This window comes from Pogoniulus pusillus, chromosome Z, assembly GCF_015220805.1.
Source record: "Pogoniulus pusillus isolate bPogPus1 chromosome Z, bPogPus1.pri, whole genome shotgun sequence".
NCBI lineage: Eukaryota > Metazoa > Chordata > Aves > Piciformes > Lybiidae > Pogoniulus > Pogoniulus pusillus.
The window spans coordinates 50,314,584-50,339,359 of NC_087309.1; the positions used below are offsets into that span (position 1 = coordinate 50,314,584).

The following is a 24,776-nucleotide window of genomic DNA, read 5'->3' on the forward strand; positions in this document are numbered from 1 at the left end:
CTTAATATACTCTCAGATGTATTTTTTTGTTGTTGAATAAATACAAGATGCTTAATTTTTTAACATGATAAACCTGACACAGCAATCTATGATGGTTCCTATAGACTGATCCTTAATCATACTGTGATATCCCTTACGGAGACTGCTGGTAACGACAAAGAACACATCAACACTTTTTAATGTGAAACAACACACAATGATTTAAGGATGTTTCCAAATCTGTATACAGAGTCTGACTGCTGAGATCAAGCCACTTAGAATTTCAGTGATCCAGTGAAACATTAGACATTTCCATCAAAACCTGAGTCATGGCAGCTTTCACTGCTCTGTAACTAAAACAATACTTGGTTTTGATTTACTTTTATCCCTCAACAAATAATTGAAGTCTTGAAAAGGAACACAGTATTTCTTTAGGGTAGAAAAAGGTTCTACTGCTGCAAGTATTCTGGCACTTTAGAAAAACTGCAGTGTCCAAATGTTGATCAGGATCAGCATCATCATATTGGTATGGCTACAAATGTAACTCAAAGAGCTTTTATCAGTATAATAGATATTCCTTTATGTCACCATCACTGTCCATCTAAAAAAAAAAAGTTAACCCAAAAAAACATATAAAAACCCCCAGGTGCCCAGACATTGTCTGAATTTTCATGCAGTGTGAGAGCAGAGACATTTCCACCACGGAAGTAAAATATGACCTAGTTCTGTTGGATGCATCTTGTTATCCCCCAGTGGATCTTGAATATTCACAGGCCATGCTTTTTTTCAGGCTGTGGTCCTTGTGGTTAAAGATCTCTACATCTGTGGGGAAATCTCTGAAGGCCATACCTCCTGGGCTGACCAAATGCGTAAAGCTTCCTAGACCTTTATCTCATCACGTTAGCGCTTTATTTGTAACTGTTCATGAAGCAACACTAAAACCCATGAGCTGACTGTGCGTTCCAACAGTGGCAGAAGTACAGAGAATGTGGCCTTGGACACAGGTCTTTAAGTGAAATTTGTTTCTTAAGCTTTACAGGCTTAGGCAGCCCTGTGAACAGAGCGATGAAAAACAGAAAAGGACTTTTATCTACATTCCTGCTGCTGTTTTTTACAGATAGCTGCAAGTATGTAATTGCTTTGTATTCATTAGCTTGCACCAAGTACCATATCTACACTTCTCTGTACCAATTCTTCATCTCTGTGTGTATTACAGAAAAAAAATATTGCACTGTGTCTCACTTCTCAAATCAACATCAAAGCAACTATAAATGAAACAATAGCAATAAGGTTTAAGCAATGGACTAAAAAGATAATCATTTAACTTCACCATTGCTTCTACTACAAAACTCTTGCACTCCAGCCTGAGCACTTTAAAACATCTTGCTACTTTAAATGCTAATTTGCTGCTAATACTAAAATACATGTTTTAGTTTAAACATGAGGTCAGCTTAAAACACTGTTTTCAGAATGACAGGCCTTCAAAACTCTTCCAAAGGTTGTGTGTTTTTTCCCATGTTACTACATGCCTCCACAAAAACTTGAGCAAGAAAGAGGGATGGTTTCAACAGCCAAATTTCACACAATACCATCTATGAACTTTTTCCAGTAGCAAAATTTTTCCAGTGATGTGTTAGAACAAAATATCCTTCTATTGAAAGGGGATAACTAGAAAGGGTAGTGACATTCCAAGTCACTTTTATGCACAAGTGTCTTTACTCACGTTGTGGCTAAAAACACATTAAAATGCTAAATAAACCAAGATATGTAGCCCCTCCTGTAAAGAACAGGGAAATGTACCATGTTTAGCAAGTACATCCTCAGTCTACAACGTTGCCAGCCAATTCCTATGCTTCCCACTCTTTCCAATCTACAGATCTCAGGCTAACAACAGATTATGCTCCTTTGCTCACAAGTCCAAACTTCTTTACATCCTAAATACTCAATATTTTGGAGGCAACACATACGGTACGATCACTTCACTTACTTTCAGAGGGAGGGAACTAGATGACAACAATCAGCTCCCTGTGCCTCCAGCTTTGTTGCAGAACCTACTGAAGTGAATACGTGTCCACATTGCAGAGACCTGGGTTAGCTGTTACTGTTGGTTTACTTAGGTTATGGCTTGGATTACACTCTTCCACAAGCATGTTCTGTTGAGCATGCCATGTTACAGGTCCTGTGCAAAGGCTATACTTCATTGAAAGCCTTGTGACAGGTCATTACTAAACGTAGGTATACCAGATTAGAATGGCAAGAGCAGCTATAGAAGAAAGCCCCTGAACTCTGTTTGGATTACGGCCCATGTATCACAGATTCACCTGTCGCATCCATGTTCCAAAGCATTAAAGACTTTCTTCCTTTCTTTGGCAGTAATACAAAAGGAGAGCAGACCGAGCAAATGCTGATGTTTTCTTGCTTGATTCAACAATCAGTGAAAATCTCACTGGTAATACATACCCTCTTGGAAAATTCTCCGTTTCCAGGAAAATAAGTATCCATTTAGTAAAAGCCATGAAAATTAGGACATGAAAGAAATACAGTACCTGTTTGTTGTTTTCATTGGTACAATGCAGCCTTTTGAGGGATACAAAGTGTCTTATCTTCCTAGCAACAGAAATAATCACTTGTTACCATATTAAATGGTAAAGAGCAAAAGTGAAGTGAAACGCTGCTCTTCTAGAAAGCAGAGATCTCCATGCCCTCATGAAACAAGATACTAAACCCAACACCAAACAGATGACTGAGTGACAAGCCCTCATTCAGCATGACAGCCACGTTTTTACCCTAGGACACCCGACATTTTTGCTTCTACAGGAACAACCCTGCACATCTGGGAGCAGAACTTGGCAACATGCCCATGCTACACGGCAGAGGTGTGCATGCAAGCACACTTGCGAGCAAGAGAACTGCCCAGCTGCTGATCCTTTCCAGTGATCAAGTAACTGACTGGATACTAACTTTATAAAGAAAATCATGGCAACATGAACGTAAACATCAGCCTGCAGGTGAGTACAGCAGTAACACTATTAAGGGTTATGACTCTGCAGTTCTTCTAGCCAGCATATGACATCAAAATGGATAAACTTCAGCAAATAGCATGACCTTCCCAATTTTGTTTATTCTTTCCACATTGCTTGAAGCCAACAGTTACATCATCACTCTGCTACTAAACACACAGAGGTTCGTGTCAAACTTGCAGATAGGATAAATGGATAAAAGGCACTACAGACAGGAAACCAACTATGTTCTAGACAAGTTAGTTACCCTCCTTGACCGATCACAGGTGTTATCTTCACGTGCTGCTGGATACTGTCTCCTGACTTTCTTTTTGCGTAGTAAACTCCTTGCCACTCCTAAGCAAACAGACACAACAGAGACAACAGCTAAGGATATGCAGCTTGTAGTCAAACACTGATTTATTATTACACAGTCCTTATGTAGTAAGTAATTACATATTATTTCATAGGGTTTTTTTCAATGATGTAAAACTCATTAAAACAGAGCAGCACCTTTAAAAAGCATTTGATATTACAAGGACAGGATAAAAATGTTTCTCTTGTGAGTCAGAATACAACCTTTACAAAGAACTTCAGGAACTATCTACTTTGAGGAGTTATAAACACTCTTCTAGGTACCATCAGAAGCAGTGGCGGCTGCAACACATCCATAGAATACCTCCCTTGGGAGAAGCATAATCAACCACTATGCTGAGCACCATTATGCTTTGAAGGTGTCAGTTGTCAAGGAACATGCATGCTAAATTTCAGAAGCCCTTTACACAAGGATGTCCTTCAACTAAGCTCAGGTAACCAACAGTGCATTCTTAATCCATGACTGTTTTCCTGTGACCATGGGTATCCAAGATCAGCAAAACCAGAAAACATTTTCTGCAGGGCATCTGTCACCCTGTTCTTCTATGCTAATGACCATTTCTCTGACTAGCCACTAATCTTCCCTCCATCCCCACTGCTACGGGAAAGCATCAAGAGGACTGAAGGCTAACCAAAAGTCATATATGCATTACCTCTGGGCAGTCAACTGATGCAGAGATAGATGCTATCTTCTGGTATGGACTGGAGGAAAAAAAAAAAAGCTCCTTTCTCCTTACCACCTCAAAGAGAGATTTTAAGGAGGACGCTTGGCAGCAGATTAGGATGAAGTCTGGAAATAGATGAGTGTTGCTTCCTCTGAGAGAGAAATAGGGACAGATGAAGAAAACAGACAGGGCCTTTGAGGAGGCAGTGCTAAAAGCTGGGCAGCTGATAAAAATGAGGAGAAGCAAGGCAGGAGTGCCTGCAAGTTCTGACAAGGAACCAAGGTGAACCTGCAAACAATTCCAGATAGTGACCCTCAGAGCTCAGATCATTGATGAAGAGACTCAAAGATTCAGTTACTCCTCGAAGTTCATGAAGCAGACAGTGAGACAGGGAAGGGTGAGAGGTCCTTCTGCAATTTGTGGGAGATAGGACAAGAGACTGTTGCATGTATTAGAAGAACATATGACCAGGAACATTTAGCAACCGCAGTGCTGTGTTGGATGGCTATAGACTCTTCAGAAAGAGTAGGCCCAGGAGGAGAGATGGAGGGGTGCCCCTGTATGTCATGGAGGGCCTTGACCATCTTGAGCATGATGATGACAGTGATGATAAAGTTGAAAGCCTGTAGGTAAGAATCAGGGAAAAGGCCAACAAGGCAGATGTCATGATGAGGGTCTCTTGTAAACCACCCCAATGAGGATGAGGAGGTTGATGCAGTGCTTTATAGGTGCCTGGGGAAGGTCTCAGAATCACTAGCCCTGCTGCTGGTAAACAGAGAAGGACTCATAGGAGAGTTGGTGGATATCTTTGGCAAAGTGACCACAAGATGGCTGAATTTAGAATTCTCAGCGAAGTTATAAGAGGAGACAATAGAACTAAATCCTTTGCCTCAGTATTTGTCAGCGACACCAGCTGCTCCATGATGGTTCAGCCCCTGGAACTAGAAGACAGAGATGGAGACAAGAAAGTGGCCCCCACAGTCCTGGATAGAATGGCCTACTGTGCCACTTGGATATGCACAAGTCTAAGGGACCAGATGGGGACCACCCAAGGATACTTAATGAGCTGGCAGAAGTGATCACCAAGCCACTCAGCGATTATTTTTCAACAGTCCTGGCTAACCAGGGAGGTCTCAGTTGACTGAAGGCTAGCAGACATGATGTCCATCTACAAGAAGGGCCAGAAGTATGATTCGGGGAACTACAGGCCTGTCAGTCTGACCTAGGTGCCAGAAAAGGTTATGGAGCAGGTCATCCTGAGTGCTATAGTACTCATCCTGAACAATATGCAATGCACAGTAGTCAACCAGGCTCAGTCAGCATGGGATTATAAAAGCCAGGTCCCATCTGACTAATCTAGGACTAGAGAGAATGGAATGAAGCTGGAGATGGGTAGGTGCAGGCTGGATGTGAGGAGGAAGTTCTTCACCATGAGAGTAATGAAACCCTGGAATGGGTTGCCCAGGTGGTTGAGGCCCCATCCCTGGAGGTGTTTAAGGCCAGGCTGGATGAGGCTCTGGCCAGCCTGATCTAGGGTAGGGTGTCCCTGCCCATGGCAGGGGGTTTGGAACTAGATGATCCTTGTGGTCCCTTCCAATCCTGACTGATGCGATGCTTCTATTCTAAACTGATCTCCTTCTACAGTAAGATGATCTGCCTAGTGGGTGAGGGAAGTGCCACAGACACTGTCTACCTGGACTTTAGTAAAGCTTTCAACACTGTCTCCCACAGCTTTCTCCTTCAGAAAACACATGGCACCAGGCCTGGATAAGTGCACTCTGCATTGGGTAAAAAACTGGCTGAGCGGCAGGGCCCAGAGAGTGGTGGTGAATGGTGCCACATCCAGCTGGCGGCTGTCACTAGTGGTGTCCCTCAGGGATGAGTGCTGGGCCCCATCCTCTTTAACATCTTCATAGATGATCTGGATGAGGGCATGGAGTCAGTCATCAGCAAGTTTGCAGATGACACCAAGCTGGGGGCAGATGTGGCTGGGTTGGAGGGCAGAAGGGCTCTGCAGCGGGACCTTGACCGCCTGCACAGATGGGCAGAGTCCAATGGGATGGGGTTCAATAGCTCCAAGTGCAGGGTGCTGCACTTTGGCCACAACAACCCCATGCAGAGATACAGGCTGGGGTTGGAGTGGCTGGAGAGCAGCCAGACAGAGAGGGATCTGGGGGTGCTGATTGATACCCGCCTGAACATGAGCCAGCAGTGTGCCCAGGTGGCCAAGAGAGCCAGTGGCATCCTGGCCTGCATCAGGAATGGTGTGGTCAGCAGGAGCAGGGAGGTCATTCTGCCCCTGTACTCTGCACTGGTTAGACCACACCTCGAGTCCTGTGTTCAGTTCTGGGCCCCCCAGTTTAGGAGGGACATTGAGATGCTTGAGCGTGTCCAGAGAAGGGTGACGGAGGCTGGTGAGAGGCCTTGAGCACAGCCCTACGAGGAGAGGCTGAGGGAGCTGGGATTGTTTAGCCTGGAGAAGAGGAGGCTCAGGGGTGACCTTATTGCTGTCTACAACTACCTGAAGGGTGGTTGTGGCCAGGAGGAGGTTGCTCTCTTCTCTCAGGTGGCCAGCGCCAGAACAAGAGGACACAGCCTCAGGCTGTGCCAGGGGAGATTTAGGCTTGAGGTGAGGAGAAAGTTCTTCACTGAGAGAGTCATTGGACACTGGAATGGGCTGCCCAGGGAGGTGGTGGAGTCACCGTCCCTGGAGCTGTTCAAGGCAAGATTGGACGTGGCACTTGGTGCCATGGTCTAGCCTTGAGCTCTGTGGTAAAGGGTTGGACTTGATGATCTATGAGGTCTCTTCCAACCCTGATGATACTGTGATACTGTGATACTGTAAATCTGGCTGGTGCTCAGGGACTAACTGTATTCCCCACGGTTCAGTACTGGGACCTGTCCAATATTTTGTCAATGATCTGGATGATAGGATTGAGTAAAAGTTTGCAGATGGCACCAATCTGGGTGGCTGTGTTGATCTGATAAAGGGTAGGGAGGCTTTTCAGCAAGACCTGGACAGGTTAGACTGATGGGCCAAGGCTAATTTTATGAAGTTTAACAAGGCCAAGTGCCATGTCCTGCACATGGGTCACAACAACCCCATGGTAAGCTACAGACTTGAGGACTAGGGGCTGGAAAGCTGCCACTCGGTGAGGGATCTGGGACGTTCTGGTTGACAGTCTATTAAATAAGAGTCAGCAGTGTGCCCTGGTGGCCAAGAAAGCCAATGGTATTCTGGCTTCTATCAGAAATACTGTGGCCAGCAGAAATAGGGAGGTGATCATTCTCCTGTACTTAGCACTGGTAAGGCCACACTTTGACTATTGTTTAATTCTGGGCCCTTCACTACAAGAAGGACATTGAGGTTCTAGAGCATGTTCAGAGAAGGGCAAAGAGGATGGTGAAGGGCCTGGAGCACCTGGCCTACAGGAAGTGTCTGAGGGAGCTAGGGTCATTTTGTCTGGAGAACAGGAGGCTGAGGGGAGGCCACATCACTCTCTGCAACTACCTGAAGGGAGGCTGAAGCAAGGAGTGGGGCAGCCTGTTCTCCTTGGTGTCAAGCAACAGGACTAGACAAAGTGTTTTTTAGCTGCACCAGGGGAAGTTCAGGCTGGATGCTAGGAAATGCTTCTTCACAGAGAGGATTATCAAACACTGGAATGGTCTGCCCAGGGCAGTGGCGAAGTCACCATTCCCAGAGGTGTTTAAGCAGCAGTTAGACCTGGATTAGGGACATGGTTTAGTGCTGACCCTTCATTGCTGGGTTAAGTGTTGGACTGGATGACCTTTGAGGTCTTTTCGGGCTGTATGTTTTCTGTGATTCTGTAATGTAGCACTTTTGTGGCCTGTCATCATCACAACATGAGTTCACAATGCACTGCAGACATTCTAACTACAGTTAGGAAAGCAAAACCTAGCAGACGCTGATGTATTTTAGTCACAACTGATTATGCCATGTGGTGCTTAAAGTGCACAGTCAGTGAAGGCTTGGCATTTGAGACTGAACAGTTAAACCTTTTGGTTGGATGAGGTGGCCACCTGAGAGGCTGATCCAGGGACAAATTACTATGTTCCAACTGAAAAAAGCTTCATGAGCTCTAAGCAAAACAGAAACAGAATATATTCTTCTGATGATCTTAAGCCAACAGATTTCTAGAGAAGTTCCGTATGATCTTAAAGCAAAGCTAAAGAAATCCAGTTGGCAGCCAGTCACTAGTGGTGTTCCCCAAGGATCAGTGCTGGGCCCAGTCCTGTTCAATATCTTTATTGATGATCTGGACGAGGGGATTGAGTCCAGCACCAGTAAGTTTGCAGGTGACACCAAGCTAGGAGCAGGTGTTGATCTGTTAGAGGGTAGGAGAGCCCTGCAGAGGGACCTGGACAGGCTGGATGGGAGGGCAGAGGCCAATGGGATGAGATTTAACAAGGCCAAGTGCAGGGTTCTGCACTTTGGCCACAACAACCCCAAGCAGCACTACAGGCTGGGGACAGAGTGGCTGGAGAGCAGCCAGGAGGAAAGGGACCTGGGGGTACTGGTAGATAGCAGGTTGAAGATGAGCCAGCAGTGTGCCCAGGTGCCAAGAGAGCCAATGGCATCCTGGCCTGCATCAGGAACAGTGTGGCCAGTAGGATGAGGGAGGTTATTCTTCCCCTGTACTCAGCACTGGTCAGGCCACACCTTGAGTCCTGTGTCCAGTTCTGGGCTCCTCAATTCAGGAGAGATGTTGAGGTGCTGGAACATGTCCAGACAAGGATGATGAAGCTGGTGAGGGGCCTGGAACACAAAGCCTATGAGGAGAGGCTGAGGGAGCTGGGGTTGTTTAGCCTGGAGGAGGCTGAGGGGTGACCTCATTGCTGTCTACAACTACCTAAAGGGAGGTTGTAGCCAGGTTGGTCTCTTCTGCCAGGCAACCAGCAACAGAACAAGGGGACACAGTCTCAAGTTGTGCCAGGGGAGGTCTAGGCTGGATGTTAGGAGGAAGTTCTTCCCAGAGAGAGTGATTGGCATTGGAATGGGCTGCCCAGGGAGGTGGTGGAGTCATCATCCCTGGAGGTGTTCAAGAAAAGCCTGGATGAAGCATTTAGTGCCATGGTCTAGTTGACTGGCTAGGGCTGGGTGATAGGTTGGACTGGATGATCTTGGAGGTGTCTTCCAACCTGGTTGATTCTATGATTCTAAATCAAGAAATCTGTAGTTACTTGTCTGAGGCACGGATGGTGGTGCTCCTGAGGAGCAGAATTCCACTCTTGTATGTGCATTGATTAAAGCAAACCACCTATCACGCTCTTAAGCCTAGAGCCCTCAAAATACAGCAGAATAGAAATCTAAAGCAATTTTAAGTGAGTTTTATTCCATTTCCTTACCTTTCCTTTTTTAATAAATGTGTTGATAGTGTCTAAAAGATCCACGTGGTTTTTATCGCTTTTTGGCAGTTCAGTAAGTTCCTTGCCAATGAGCTCTCCTTTGTGATATCCCATCATCTCTTCAAAGGCTGGATTAACATACTGCCAAAACAACAGTACTTTAGGAAATACATTAAAAAGAACATACTTCATGGACAATTCTTCATGTGCAACTGTCAAAGCACTGCAAAAAAGAGAATATACCTCAGGGACAACTCCTCATGTGCAACTATCAAAGCATCGCAAGTCGTACATCTGAAGTCACAGAAGATATAAATCTAAAGACCTAACTGCACAGTGCTTCTCATATACAAATATGATGAGACATTTTGAGTAAGGAGCTGGACATAGAAGGCAGTATGTGGGCAGTCACAAGGCGGCCAAGAAGAGAATAAAACTCTTCGATGTACAGGTTACATGGTTCTGCCACAGGTTTCACGTTGGTTCTACCACAAGCAGCATTACTGTACAAAAAAATTACAATCTAAATAAAGTTACTGAAGGTAAAGTCTTCTAAACTCAGCAGCTGTCAATGTGCTGCACCTAGCAACGGGGTAGCTCACTGCAAAGGCCTTCCTAATGGCCCACAAATTTAAATACTGAAATAGAATAGAAGCTATTGAGCAATGATGTCTTTGGGATTCCTCCCTCTACAAAACAGTTACCTTTTTCTCCCTTACCTGAATGACATGATCTTCACTGGTTATTTCTACAGCTTCCTGACAATGGTCTAACGCTGCAAACACTGCATTGCAAGCCCTGAAATGAGCAAATTATTCACATTAGTTTTATTGTTAGAACATTTTGCTCATGGAAAATACATTATTACATTGTACTTACCAGTAGATGAGTTGGAAAATAGCATGTTGTTTTGACTAAACCATGTCACTACCTCCATCATAAATTTTCATGAAATTCAGCTTCTAACATCCCTGTTACTAATGCGTTTTTATTGCAGACCACATTGTAAAATTGCTCACAGGTACTACAGCATCTTCACATTTCCTTCTCCAGATATGCTCTAGACAGCAGGAACTAACACAATTAGGAGTAAAAATAACAAATGGCTGTTCTATCAGAATACAAAGTCTTGTGAGCATAAAACATAGGGTCATAAAAACCACCAACAGATGCACATGAAGTTTTGATGCAGCAAATATCTTGTCACTGTCAAAGAAGTGGTAATACAACACAAATAATGAAAACAATTTAAGTCACCTCAAAGCCCTGCTTAGAAAAAGTACAAATTTTCCTGCTTCCAAGTAATAATTCAGTAACTTGATTTCCATACATTGTGATCTTTATTAAGGGCCTAAATGACTTTAAGTTTCTGGGGGGCTTTTTCTTTTTGTTTATTTGGTTTGGTTTTTGTTGTTGGTTTTTTTTTTTGTGTATGTGTTTTTTTTTTTCCAGGGCTATCCTTGAACTAATGCAGGAAAGCAAAAGCCTTAACTTCTTGCTACAAAATTAGAATTGTTTGAACTATAATTTACACAGGATGACATTAGAGTAAGTTTCCAATACTAGAAAGGGAAAAAAAAAACAAATCTCACAACCACCACCACCACCACCAAACACCAAAAAAAGAGTGTATGCTAAAGAAACCCAGGCATACCTGCACTGATCCATGTCAGTACCTCATCTCTGGTTTGGACTGAACACAAACTAATTACTTTCTCTACATCTCTCATTGCAGGGTGCATAAACACACCATACATAAACATTCTTACATATAGTTACTACCTAAAAGGAACATCTTGCTCCCGGAATGAATAGTGAGGTTTGAATCAATACTGAAAACAGAGAATTAAGCAATACAGGACACTGCTGTTTTTCTATGGAAGTAACTCAAAACCAAATAGGATACACAAAAAAATATGCACAGAGACATAGAGACACAGCTGCACGTGTGAGGACTTGCATGACGAAGTGTTGTATGAAGATGACAACAGCAGTACTCCAGTTCACGCAATAAAAGCAGCTCCTAATGTAAATTTACAAGTGATTTTCTAGCAGTCCAAGCCTGCTTCCAAGTGTGATTTTTGTGCTGTGTGAAAAATCTATTTTTTTCTCAGTGATAGACACCCATCTGGTACACCATCTGCTAACAAATGCCATCATGTAAACGTCCTGCTAGAAAACATGTAGCTGTATTTGCACTACTCAAACTTTACTATTTTCATGTGATCTGGCAATCAAGCCAGCACAATCAGAAGTTTAAATGGCCCATATCCTCTTTGGTTAATGCACAACTCTCAAAAGATGTCCAACAAAACTTCAAGCGAGAAGCAGCTGTGTGCATAAGTAGAGTTATCACTTGGAATGGAAAGACACTTCTGAATGCTTACATGACCTCACACACTACTTTATTTGGCTGGTCCTTTTTTACCACACTGCCCTTGTATCTGAATACCTGAAAGATCTTGGTTTTAATTCCATCAACTGAATTTATGAAAACAAAGCTGCACAGAAGACTTACTGAGACAGCAAACACATCAGAGATGCAGTGGGACAGACATATAGTGCAACGCTCTTTTCCCCACTTAATCAAACCACCCTCAATAGAATAAGGATGTTGAACTGTTGCAGAGAAGGGCCATGATAGATGATCAGATGGCTGGAGCACCTGCCTTGTTGGAACAGGCTTGAGAGTTTGGGCCATTCAGCCTGGAGAAGAAAAAACTTACAGCAGCCTGATGTGGTAGGCCTGATGGGTGAGAAATAGGCTTATACATCACAGTATCACAGTATCATCAGGGTTGAAAGAGACCTCACAGATCATCAAGTCTAACCCTTTACCACAGAGCTCAAGGCGAGACCATGGCACCAAGTGCCACATCCAACCTTGCCTTGAACTGCCCCAGGGACGGCGACTCCACCACCTCCCCGGGCAGCCCATTCCAGTGTCCAATGACTCTCTCAGTGAAGAACTTTCTCCTCACCTCCAGCCTAAATCTCCCCTGGCACAGCCTGAGGCTGTGTCCTCTTGTTCTGGCGCTGGCCACCTGAGAGAAGAGAGCAACCTCCTCCTGGCCACAACCACCCTTCAGGTAGTTGTAGACAGCAATAAGGTCACCCCTGAGCCTCCTCTTCTCCAGGCTAAACAATCCCAGCTCCCTCAGCCTCTCCTCGTAGGGCTGTGCTCGAGGCCTCTCACCATGTCTCAGCAGTGCCAATGATGGCATAGTCCTGCAGGCATGCACACATCTGTAGCTCTTCTTGCTTGTTTCCCATGTTCCATGAATTATTGTAGATGCATTTACATCAGGCCTCCACTGAAGTCAGTTTACTGAGTAGAGTTCTCTTATCCTGCACCTCAGGTGCTCTCTTTTCAACTTGCAGACCAATTGCAGGCCCAGAGTGCCTATTACTGTTACTGGCCTTAATGTGAAATGGATTGAGGATATCTTTCTTTAAACCCTTGTTTAAAGCCCATCTCACTAGACTGCAAAGCTTGTCAGCAAAGATGTTCTTCCACTTCTCTGAAAGACGTACCACATCAGGCCCCAGAAAAAAGAGGTTTCTCAAGGCAAGTCTCATGGCTAAGACAGCCAGAGTCCTGTCCATGCATTGATTTTCCTAGTTAGATAAGACATTTCAATCCCCTTCCCTTTAACTTGGATGAAATACTGCTGGGGACTGATGCTGCTTCCTTTCAATTTTAATTACTTTTAAGACTGTTTCAATGATGGCTACAAATAAACTTGCAAAACATGTTAGCTGATATGAATCATGACCCTTGTGTGAAGTTTTAGTTATCTGCATCCATAATTGACACTATTCATAAAGAGATGCTCAAACTGTATTTTCATCTTGTTCTTGAAATGAAACATAAAGTACAAGCACTGTGTGTATGAATGACAGCTTAAACTTTCTCATATCAAGTCACATTTGTGATACATGCTGCCTTAGTTCAGAAGTCAGACAGTTCATGCTGCTGTTACAACTGAACAACACACCAAGTCATCAACACTGCAACACATAATTAACTTCTAAAATCTCACAGCTGATTTATTTTTCAGCTGAGTTTTGGAAAAAGTCTTATTAAAAATTGTGTAAGCTTAAATTCTGTTCTATTTCATTCATCTTCAAGGTTTTTTTTTCCTCATATACTTGTACAGCAAACACATTTACATGCATGTATAAGCACCTGTATTAAATATAAAAGTAGCCACACTAAAAAAAGTGTTAAGGTTATGAAAGTAACTTAATTTCTCACTAAGACAGAAACACATGCTCCTCATATGCCAAATCTTGACTAAGGAAGAAAATAAAACCAGGTCATGAAAAACAAGAACAAGATTTCATTCAGCTGAGACCATCAAATATAATACAAAATCTCACACATGTGACATTGTGAAATGATTTAATGAAGCTCTACCATCAGGTAAGATTGCAGCCCATAAATGTTACATACAAATCAGCATTTTAAAAGTGATGCCCCTGCAGTTAAATGAGCCAAAGTCATTGTGCTGCACTACTGCTGTTAAAGGACCTTGCCCTGACTGTAATGCTGGTAGTAATGGCTGCTAGAATGTTGTCAAATTCAACATGGATAGCCCAAGACAAGTAAGCATCAGAAAAAAAGGACAGGAACTGCATTTTGCATTAAGGAAAGCCATTATTTAAACCCTAAGTCAGTGAAACACACACAGAGACCAGGTTTTCTCAGGGTACCAGTTACTAAGGCACTTAAATTTGTCCTTTACAAACTCACAGAAGGAGGAAATAAAGGTATAGTGTGTTAGCTAGCCTAAACGTGCAAGGCATAAACACACATAGCAGGGAAGAAGCATAAGGGAGCCCGAAGCAGTAAGGTAGACTAAGTGGTAATACACGTACCGCAGTTTGAACTGAGACCGCACCTCCCCGTGCTCTATTTGAACCAGTTCGTTGTAACATGCAGCTACGCTGCTGTTCTCCATGAATTGCTGGAAGACAAATCAAGACTGCATGAAGTAGAATTATAGAATGGTTTAGGTTGGAATGGACTCCAAAGATCATCCAGTTCCAACCCCCTGCCATAGGCAGGGACACCTCCCACTACAACAGGTCACTCAGGGCCTCATCCAATCTAGCCTTGAACACCTTCAGGGAGGGAGCATCCACAACCTCTCTGGGCAAGTATACTGGAATGGTTTTAAACTGCTATTTCTGTTCCTGCATCTGTAACTCTAACCTTACAAAGAGAGCTGGCATGAGTCCTGCAAAGGACTATGAAGCTGATTAAGCATCTCTCCTTGAAGAAAGGCTGAGAGATCTGAACTACTCAGCATGGAGAAGAGGAGCCTCAAGGGAGCATTTCATCAAAGTACATAAGTATCTGAAGAGAGAGTGTTAGAAGACTGAGCCAGACTCTTTCCAGTGATAACCAGAGCCAGTGGGTGCAAACAGAAACACAGAAGGTTTCCTCAGAACATCCCCAAACAATTTTCTTTTTTTTCCTGTGAGGGTGACTAAGCACTGGCACAGGTTGCCCATGGAGGCTGCAGAGTCTCCACCCTTGGAGATCTTCAAAAGTCATGTGGGCACAGTCCTGAGTAACCTGCACTAATATTCATCAAAGCCACTCACACAAAGCTTGGAAGAGGGTAAGCAAATCAAACCTAGATTTTGAGCTCTAAGAACTCCTGCCTTTTTGCCTTCTACAAAACTGTTTTGAGAAACAGTATGAAGTTATCTTCCCTTCTTCTGCCTCTAAATGACAGCCCCTAGTGTCCTGAGAACACAACAGACCACATTACAAAAATCATTCTTCACATCAGGAGGAACAGAACTAGGCTTGTAGTCCCTTTAGCAGTCTGAGGCACACAGATGTCCAGGTGCCTTAGCACACTGCAATACAGAGCACACATTTAATCAGGGCGCCCCAGCATTTTTTTAAAGTGTAGTTGGAAACATAACTGAGCTACCATCCACCCAGATGGCATGAAAGTAATTTCAGTATTCCTACTTACTCTGGAAAGATTAACTTGATCACAGCTTCTCTTAACATGATTCTTGAATACACTGTCACACTCCCCCTCCCCCCTAATAATCAACTGCCACTGGTTTCTCATCAATACATTTTTTGACAGAAGCAAACATCGAGTTTTACTTTTTAGGAAGTAGAAGTGCCTGTAACTTATGAAACAATCATGGTTACTATTTTGAACATGTAATCTATACATACCCTATCAAAGCCTGCATTAAGAAGGGGAAGAACAGAAGTCTCTTCTTGGTCAGTGGATCTACAAAACAAAATCACAGAATCATAGAATCATTTAGGCTAAAGAAGACTCTTGACAAGTCCAACCATTAACCTAACACCACCAAAGTCCACCATTTAACAATGTACTTCAGCACAACACCAAAATGTCTTCTAACAACTTCCAAGGAGGGTGACTCAACTAGTTCCCAGGCAGCCTATTCCAATGTTTGATAACCCTTTCAATGTAGAAATTTTTTCTAATACCCAATATAAATCTTCCCTGGTGCAACTTGAGGCTGTTTCCTCTTATCCTATAGGTGCTTACTTGAGAGAGCAGAAGGACTCCCATCTTGCTACAACCTCCTTCTTGAGAGCTGGAGAGAGCAAGAAGGTCTTTGCTAAGCCTTCTTTGCTCAAAACTAAATAAACCCCACTTCTTAAGCTCCTCCTCATAAAACTTGCTCTCTAGGCCAGCTTCACTGACCTTTGGATCCACTTCAGCACCTCTGTGTCTTTCTTGTCGTGATGGGCCTCAACCAAACATGGTATTTGAGATGAGGCCAGTGTCAAGTAGAGTGGGACAATCACCTCTCTAGTTCTGCTGGCCACATTATTTCTGATATAAGCCAGAATGCTGCTTGCATTCTTGGCAACCTTTTGGGTCCTTTTCTGCCAGGACTTCTCTCCAGTCACTTTTCCCATGTGTGCAGCGTTGCATGGATTGTTGTGACCAAAGTGCAGGACCTGGCATTTGACCTTGCTGAATCTCATGCAACTGGCCTCAGGCCATCAGTCCAGTCTGTCCAGATCATTCTGTAGAAACTCTCTGCTCTTAAGCAGATCAACACTCTAGCCCAGGCCAATGTTGTCTGAAAACTTATTAAGGATGCATTGAATCCCCTTATTCAGATCATTGACAAAGACATTAAACCAAACTGGTATGCTGCATGGTCATACAACATTAAGAATTAGAAGGTATCAATTTCATTAGTTACCTAAATATAATCAATGCAGTGAGAACATTCTTGCACAAAATACATACATAACATCATACTACTACAAAAGTTTATGCTATAGTTTTCTTTTATAGCTATTTGCAGCTATTACTATGAACTGATAATTATTATTCCTACCACTAGCTTGATAGAGAATGCAGAAATACTGTGTCTCTTTACAAACACACAAAGGCATTACAAAAATAAAGTGTGACAAGGATAAAAAGACATCCTATGATATCCTATGAGAAAGAATCTAAAAGTTGTAGTATGTAAAAAGTTGTGAAGACTTGGTCAGCAGCAACCTTAGTCTGTTTTCTAATCTTGACAGGAATAGCTCTTCTTCTGCCACTCTGTTTACAAATATTTCAATTGATCTAGGACATTAATAAAAATAGAATTAATTCAGTAGCTTTCAGAAGTTTTAACAGGGACAGGAAAGGTCACTTTTTGCAAGTGGCTTTTGATAAAAATGTATTTAAGTCAGTAAGAAATCTGCATGAATACATGGGGTATGAATTTCTGAATAAGGCTTCAGGACACCATTCTGATGAAAAACAGAATTGACGTTTTCTTCAGTGCCCACTTCTGTATTATCCATGGTGTTATGGTCTAAGCTGTTTCCTTCAGAAAGCAACACATAGAGCTTCCCATTTTTTCTTTCTTTTCAAAACCAACACATAACTTTGTAATTTGTATTAATATTCAAACCACTACATTATGATCCTCTGAAGGCTACATAAAGTATTGCTAACCCATTTCAGGTAAAACAGTATTAAGCCTAGACTGTAGGGCTTGCTAGTAAGATACTTTCTGTTATTAGATAACTATTATACATGACATTCTTACAAGTAAAATAAAAGCCTTTTACAAGACAGCAATACTTACGCGCGTGGAACAACAGCAAGTATTACAGTATGCTCTGATGGTTTTGTGGCACGAATAGACCTGAGGAAACAAACACATCTCAGCTTTCCTGATGTTGCTCTGTGTATCTTTACAGAATATACAAATGAAAACCAAGACTGAAAGATACCATTGAGGCTAGAGAACAGGATATCACAATGCCACAAACCTATCTATCCCCACTTAGAGAATCCATTCTCATTTTGCAACTTGATTTCTTAGATTTTGAACAATGCACTGAAGAGGGAAGGGCTCAAAAACCACAAGGCACTAGCAGCAACTCCTCACATCTTATAACCTAGTGAAGGTTTGCCCTGTTTACTTAGCTAACCAGGGTGGCCTGTCCTGAATGCATGGGTTAAGAATGATCAGTCCATACAACACATTCTCAGTACTCATTAGCTAATTTAAACAAGAATCCCATATTTAGCATTGTTCTTCTGGTAACATTCTCTTTAAAGAGTAAGAAGTGCTTTTGGGATGTACAAGCAAGAAATGAGATTACAGAAAATCTGTATGATAGGACTGTCACCTATGAAATGCTGAATAAACAAAATGTTATCAAATCACTGAGAAACTGAGAAAAATGGGCTGTCCAGGGAGGTGGTGGAGTCGCCGTCCCTGGAGCTGTTCAAGGCAAGATTGGACGTGGCACTTGGTGCCATGGTCTAGCCTTGAGCTCTGTGGTAAAGGGTTGGACTTGATGATCTGTGAGGTCTCTTCCAACCCTGATGATACTGTGATACTGTGTAATATGACCTGCTATGAGGATAGCACTCCTTTTACCTTTTATTGGCTCAAAGTAACTTTTTCAATCATGTCATACTGTCCTGAATAAGCAGTTTTTACATTTCTGCATTGGTCATTTAGAGTAATTCCCATCAGCACAAGTAAGTGAGCTTTAGAACACTCTTTGTCATAAACATGGTAAATTTTAGCTCATGATGGATAGAGAAGCACAGTACAGTGTATGGCAAAATTTATGGCTCAGCTGAAATCCATATTTTAGTAAGGAATCTTGATACTAAGCACTTGCAACCTTAGTGCTTCTAAGACAGAGATACATGGACCAGAAAACTAATGTGAACCTCTATGAAGGGCCAACAGTGCCTGATCTAATGGACAAATAAACACATTTCTTTGAAGTCCTGAAGTTTCAGACTTCACTGCAGCAGTAATCCAGGAAAAAAAAGCAGGCAGAAACAGCGGGGAATAATTTCATAGCAACTCTGCCTAATGCTCTGATAGAAGCCTACGACCTAAAGAGACAATTCTACAATTCAGTTGTGCCAACAGTGTTAGAGGTTCATTTTTACTTTGTTTGGATTGGTTTTGTTAGTTTTCTTTATTTTTTTTCTTTTTTCTTCTATTTTTTTTCTTTTAAAATAAGGAGGTTTGGGTATTCTGATGTTCAGAAGTGTAGTGTCCTTTAGGTTACCTGCAGAGACCTTCTGCATCAAAATATCTGGAATTCCTGTTATCTATAACAATTATTTCCTGTTGCTTATCAAGGAAGCACTCAAGCGCTGACTCTGGAGTTTGGGCAATGGTGCACTTGTATCCAGCTCTGTCACAGGCCCACCAGAAACCATCACTTTGGTTGTCTTCTTTGGCAAAGATCAGCAAAACCTGCAAAGCACACAAAACAATGGCACCACATTAAACACACAAAGTAGTTCTCTGCATGGTGCATGTCTTAACAAACATTTCTGTTATATGGAAGATTAAGTCTGCTTTGAGTTATATCACAGTATCACACAGTATCACAGTATCACCAAGGTTGGAAGAGACCTCACAGATCATCAAGTCCAACCCTTTACCACAGTGCCCAAGGCTAGACCATGGCACCAAGTGCCACATCCAACCTTGCCTTGAACTGCCCCAGGGACGACGACTCCACCACCTCCCCGGGCAGCCCATTCCAGTGTCCAATGACTCTCTCAGTGAAGAACTTTCTCCTCACCTCGAGCCGAAATTTCCCCTGGCGCAGCCTGAGGCTGTGTCCTCTTGTTCTGGTGCTGGCCACCTGAGAGAAGAGAGCAACCTCCTCCTGGCCACAACCACCCTTCAGGTAGTTGTAGACAGCAATAAGGTCTGCCCTGAGCCTCCTCTTCTCCAGGCTAACCAATCCCAGCTCCCTCAGCCTCTCCTCATAGGGCTTGTGCTCGAGGCCTCTCACCAGCCTCGTCACCCTTCTCTGGACACACTCAAGCATCTCAGTGTCCTTCCTAAACTGGGGGGCCCAGAACTGAACACAGGACTCAAGGTGTAGTCTGACCAGTGCAGAGTACAGGGGCAGAATGACCTCCCTGCTCCTGCTGACCACACCATTCCTGATGCAGGCCAGGATGCCACTGGCTCTCTTGGCCACCTGGGCACACTGCTGGCTCATGTTCAGGCGGGTATCAATCAGCACCCCCAGATCCCTCTCTGTCTGGCTGCTCTCCAGCCACTCCGACCCCAGCCTGTATCTCTGCATGGGGTTGTTGTGGCCAAAGTGCAGCACCCTGCACTTGGAGCTATTGAATGCCATCCCATTGGACTGTGCCCATCTGTCCAGGCGGTCAAGGTCCCGCTGCAGAGCCATTCTGCCCTCCAACCCAGCCACATCTGCCCCCAGCTTAGTGTCATCTGCAAACTTGCTGATGACTGACTCCATGCCCTCATCCAGATCATCTATGAAGATGTTACAGAGGATGGGGCCCAGCACTGATCCCTGAGGGACACCACTAGTGACTGGCTGCCAGCTGGATGTGGCACCATTCACCACCACTCTCTGGGTCCGGCCCTCCAGCCAGTTCCTAACCCAGCACAGAGTGTTGCCATCCAAGCCATGGGCTGACAGCTTAGCCAGCAGTTTGCTGTGGGGGACAGTGTCAAAGGCCTTGCTGAAGTCCAGATAGACCACATCCACAGGCCTCCCCACATCCACCAAGCGGGTCACCTGATCATAGAAGGAGATCAGGTTAGAAAGGCAGGATCTGCCCTTCCTAAACCCATGCTGGCTGGACCTGAGCTCTTTGCCATCCCTTAGGTGCGCTCTTATCACCCCCAAGATAACCTGCTCCATCAGTTTCCCTGGCACTGAGGTCAGGCTGACAGGTCTGTAGTTCCCAGGTTCCTCCATCCGACCCTTCTTGTGGATGGGGACCACGTTGGCCATTTTCCAGTCTCCTGGGACCTCTCTGGTGAGCCAGGACTGCTGGAAAATGATGGAGAGCAGCTTGGCCAGCTCAGCTGCCAGCTCTCTCAGCACCCTGGGATGGATCCCATCTGGTCCCATGGACTTGTGGGTGTCCAGGTGGCTCAGCAGGTCCTGAACTAATTCTTCATGAATTTCTAGGGGAACACACCGCTCCCCGAGCCCATCCCCCAGTTCAAGAGGCCACTTGCCCTGAACTCCTCCCTCCTTACTGTTGAAAACTGAGGCAAAGAAGGCATTCAGGACCTCTGCCTTTGCTTCATCATATACTGTATTATCAGCTGATGCAGCATCACAACTCTATGATCAGGTGACCAGCTTGGTGGATGTGGGGAGGCCTGTGGATGTGGTCTATCTGGACTTCAGCAAGGCCTTTGACACTGTCCCCCACAGCAAACTGCTGGCTAAGCTGTCAGCCCGTGGCTTGGATGGCAACACTCTGTGCTGGGTTAGGAACTGGCTGGAGGGCCGGACCCAGAGAGTGGTGGTGAATGGTGCCACATCCAGCTGGCAGCTGTCACTAGTGGTGTCCCTCAGGGATCAGTGCTGGGCCCCATCCTCTTTAACATCTTCATAGATGATCTGGATGAGGGCATGGAGTCAGTCATCAGCAAGTTTGCAGATGACACTAAGCTGGGGCCAGATGTGACTGGGTTGGAGGGCAGAAGGGCTCTGCAGTGGGACCTTGACCACCTGGATAGATGGGCAGAATCCAATGGGATGGCATTCAATAGCTCCAAGTGCAGGGTGCTGCACTTTGGCCACAACAACCCCATGCAGAGATACAGGCTGGGGTCGGAGTGGCTGGAGAGCAACCAGACAGAAAGGGATCTGGGGGTGCTGATTGATACCTGCCTGAACATGAGCCAGCAGTGTGCCCAGGTGGCCAAGAGAGCCAGTGGCATCCTGGCCTGCATGAGGAATGGTGTGGTCAGCAGGAGCAGGGAGGTCATTCTGCCCCTGTACTCTGCACTGGTTAGACCACACCTTGAGTCCTGTGTTCAGTTCTGGGCCCCCCAGTTTAGGAGGGACGTTGAGATGCTTGAGCGTGTCCAGAGAAGGGCGACGAGGCTGGTGAGAGGCCTCGAGCACAAGCCCTACGAGGAGAGGCTGAGGGAGCTGGGATTGTTTAGCCTGGAGAAGAGGAGGCTCAGGGGTGACCTTATTGCTGTCTACAACTACCTGAGGGGAGGTTGTGGCCAGGGGGAGGTTGCTCTCTTCTCTCAGGTGGCCAGCACCAGAACGAGAGGACATAGCCTCAAGCTACGTCAGGGGAGATTTAGGCTGGAGGTGAGGAGAAAGTTCTTCACTGAGAGAGTCATTGGACACTGGAATGGGCTGCCCGGGGAGGTGGTGGAGTCGCCGTCCCTGGGGCTGTTCAAGGCAGGATTGGATGTGGCACTTGGTGCCATGGTCTAGCCTTGAGCTCTGTGGTAAAGGGTTGGACTTGATGATCTGTGAGGTCTCTTCCAACCTTGGTGATACTGTGTGTGAACTCCCTTAACAGAGTTCCCAACAGACAGTCAATAGTTAACTATGCAGGACTGATAAATCTAGGACAAAACCAGCTGCCAGACAATGAGTCTCCTCTAACTCATGTTTAAATTCCACGAGCAGCCACCCAGGAATGAGTGGGTTGGTGTTCAAACATCACTGCCACACTCACTCACCAAGCCATCCCAGTTACACAGACTTATAATAAACCCTCTAAAATCATACAGTCATAGAATCAACCAGGTTGGAAGAGACCTCCAAGATCATCCACTCCAACCTAGCACCCAGCCCTATCCAGTCAACTAGACCATGGCACTAAGTGCCTCATCCAGTCTCTTCTTGAACGCCTCCAGGGACGGTGCCTCCACCACCTCCCTGGGCAGCCCATTCCAATGCCAATCACTCTCTCTGGCAAGAACTTCCTCCTAACATCCAGCCTATGCTTCCCCCAGCACAACTCGAGACTGTGTCCCCTTGTTCTGTTGCTGGTTGCCTGGCAGAAGAGACCAACCCCCACCTGGCTACAGCCTCCCTTCAGGTAGTTGTAGACAGCAATAAGGTCACCCCTCAGCCTCCTCTTCTCCAGGCTAAACAACCCCAGCACCCTCAGCCTCTCCTCATAGGGTTTGTGTTCCAGGCCCCTCAACAGCCTTGCTGCCCTTCTCTGGACACGTTCCAGCACCTCAACATCTCTCTTGAATTGAGGGACCCAGAACTGGACACAGGACTCAAGGCGTGGCCTGACCAGTGCTGAGCACAGGGGAAGAATAACCTCCCTTGTCCTACTGGCCACACTGTTCCTGATCCAGGCCAGGATGCCATTGGATCTCATTGCTACCTGGGCACACTGCTGGCTCATCTTCAGCCTACTATCTACCAGCTGCTTGGGGCTGTTGTGGTCAAAGTGCAGAACCCTGCACTTGGCCTTGTTAAATTCATCATCGCTCTTCAAGGACAAACAGCACAGTTTTATTCATTATTTCTCCTTTGATAAACAACAAAATGAAGTTAACTTATATTTCTTTCAAAGATGTAAAGAACAGATAAGCAGGTTTGTTCTAGGTTAATACAGCCTGCTCTCACAAACTCCCCTCACCTGACACAGACAGGAGGGAAAGTAACACCAAAAACCCTCTAGGCTGAGATAAAAGGAATTTATCTCACCTTAGCCTATGTGCAAAAAAGCACAGCAAATTTCAGAAGCAGAAGCCAGCAACCTGCCCTATGCCTCAACCTGCAGCTTGCCCAGCAGCAAAGACCAGCAACCAAAACTCAAAAACCGAAAGCAGCAACAGGAACAAGGAAGCCTCTCACGTTACAATCTGCATTTCAAGCCCCTTAATACTTCGGTCTAGCCAGCACATTCACTTTGAAGCTGGCATGACAGCTTGGTATTGACTATCATCAGCAGATTCAACTCAACCCATGAAATTCTCCGCCCCTTACTCTATATCATCTGTGTCCTGCCCAGCAGCAATCAACATCAAATAAAATACATTATACATCATCCACTGTCCATTCTCACTTAAAATGAGATCACTTCACAGCACACAGAAGACTTCTCACTGCAGATGCTCTGGAGCTCCACTCTGTTTCAGTACAGTCTGGATAAGTCTACGATCAGTCTAAATGATGGGGCTGTGTTTCCACCACTAAGGCAGTTGATTCCAGTGACTTCTTTCCCCCTTTCAAGCGAAAGCAAACTGTTGCTTGCATTCTGGTGATCTGCTTCCAACACACATGGGTGCTAAGATCCCCCTGTCACACCAGAAACACAGGTGGATTCCACCCACTCAGCTTGATGTCATCAGAGTGCACTGTGCACCTGTATCTACTAAAGCATTAGACTCTTTTGGGTTCAACTTGTCAAGCCATCAGTTCGGTACAGTCCAATAAACCCATCTGTCCCTCTTCTCCCTCTGGTGGCAGGCAGGGCCACTCTAATGCTGACTCAAATGCTTTGGAAGTCCCTTCAGGAAGATCAGAAGCAGTATAAGCCTCTTGGTGACTTTCCACTGGAAGGCAATGTTCTTCCAGGGAAAGTTTCCTTGTCATTCACAAACTGGTGCAGCCACGGCTGAAATGCATTTTCTGTCCCACTTCCTAATGTCCTCATGTTGCAGTGTGTACCTCCCAGACTCTCTCTCTTGGACAGGAGAACATTTGTTGCTCATGGTTGAAACATGAGACCATGCAGGTAGGGAACAGGACAGGTTCCTTTTAAGTTGATGGACCTCCATGTCCAGTTGAACTCCTCTCCTTCTATGTGTCTTTTACCTTACAGGGGCACGTTCTGGTTCTCTGGTGCAGCTGCCATGCCTGTTGGTTTGTCTGTAGGCCCAAAGACCTTCTCTCGCCCCTTGAGCACGCTGAACACTAACGAGAAGGGCTCGATAGGCATGGGCCAGGCCCCAGCACACTGCGGTGATTTCTGTCTCTCAGAACTTCCAGTCTGACAACAGCTGTTTCAGCTGGCTGTTCTGGGTATGGCACCTCTCAGCTTCTTGTAAAGAAGATTAATCCTGCCCTAACCAAGCCCAGAACAATATGAAAAATATTCCCTTA

At 44.9% G+C, this 24,776-nt stretch overlaps 1 protein-coding gene across 4 annotated transcripts in view; it reads right to left on the reverse strand.

Moving 5' to 3' along the window:
* The window catches only part of PDE8B (phosphodiesterase 8B), an 89,991-nt gene that overhangs the window by 18,789 nt on the left and 46,426 nt on the right, over positions 1–24,776 (reverse strand). For all 4 annotated transcript variants that reach the window (XM_064140616.1, XM_064140615.1, XM_064140614.1 and 1 more), the window contains exons 3-10: positions 18,954–19,144; positions 17,498–17,557; positions 15,597–15,654; positions 14,267–14,355; positions 10,105–10,183; positions 9,386–9,526; positions 3,247–3,335; positions 2,526–2,586 (exon numbers count right to left, since the gene is read on the reverse strand). In XM_064140616.1, coding sequence (XP_063996686.1) covers positions 2,526–2,586; positions 3,247–3,335; positions 9,386–9,526; positions 10,105–10,183; positions 14,267–14,355; positions 15,597–15,654; positions 17,498–17,557; positions 18,954–19,144 — 768 coding nt within the window. The remainder of the gene's footprint in view (positions 1–2,525; positions 2,587–3,246; positions 3,336–9,385; positions 9,527–10,104; positions 10,184–14,266; positions 14,356–15,596; positions 15,655–17,497; positions 17,558–18,953; positions 19,145–24,776) is intronic.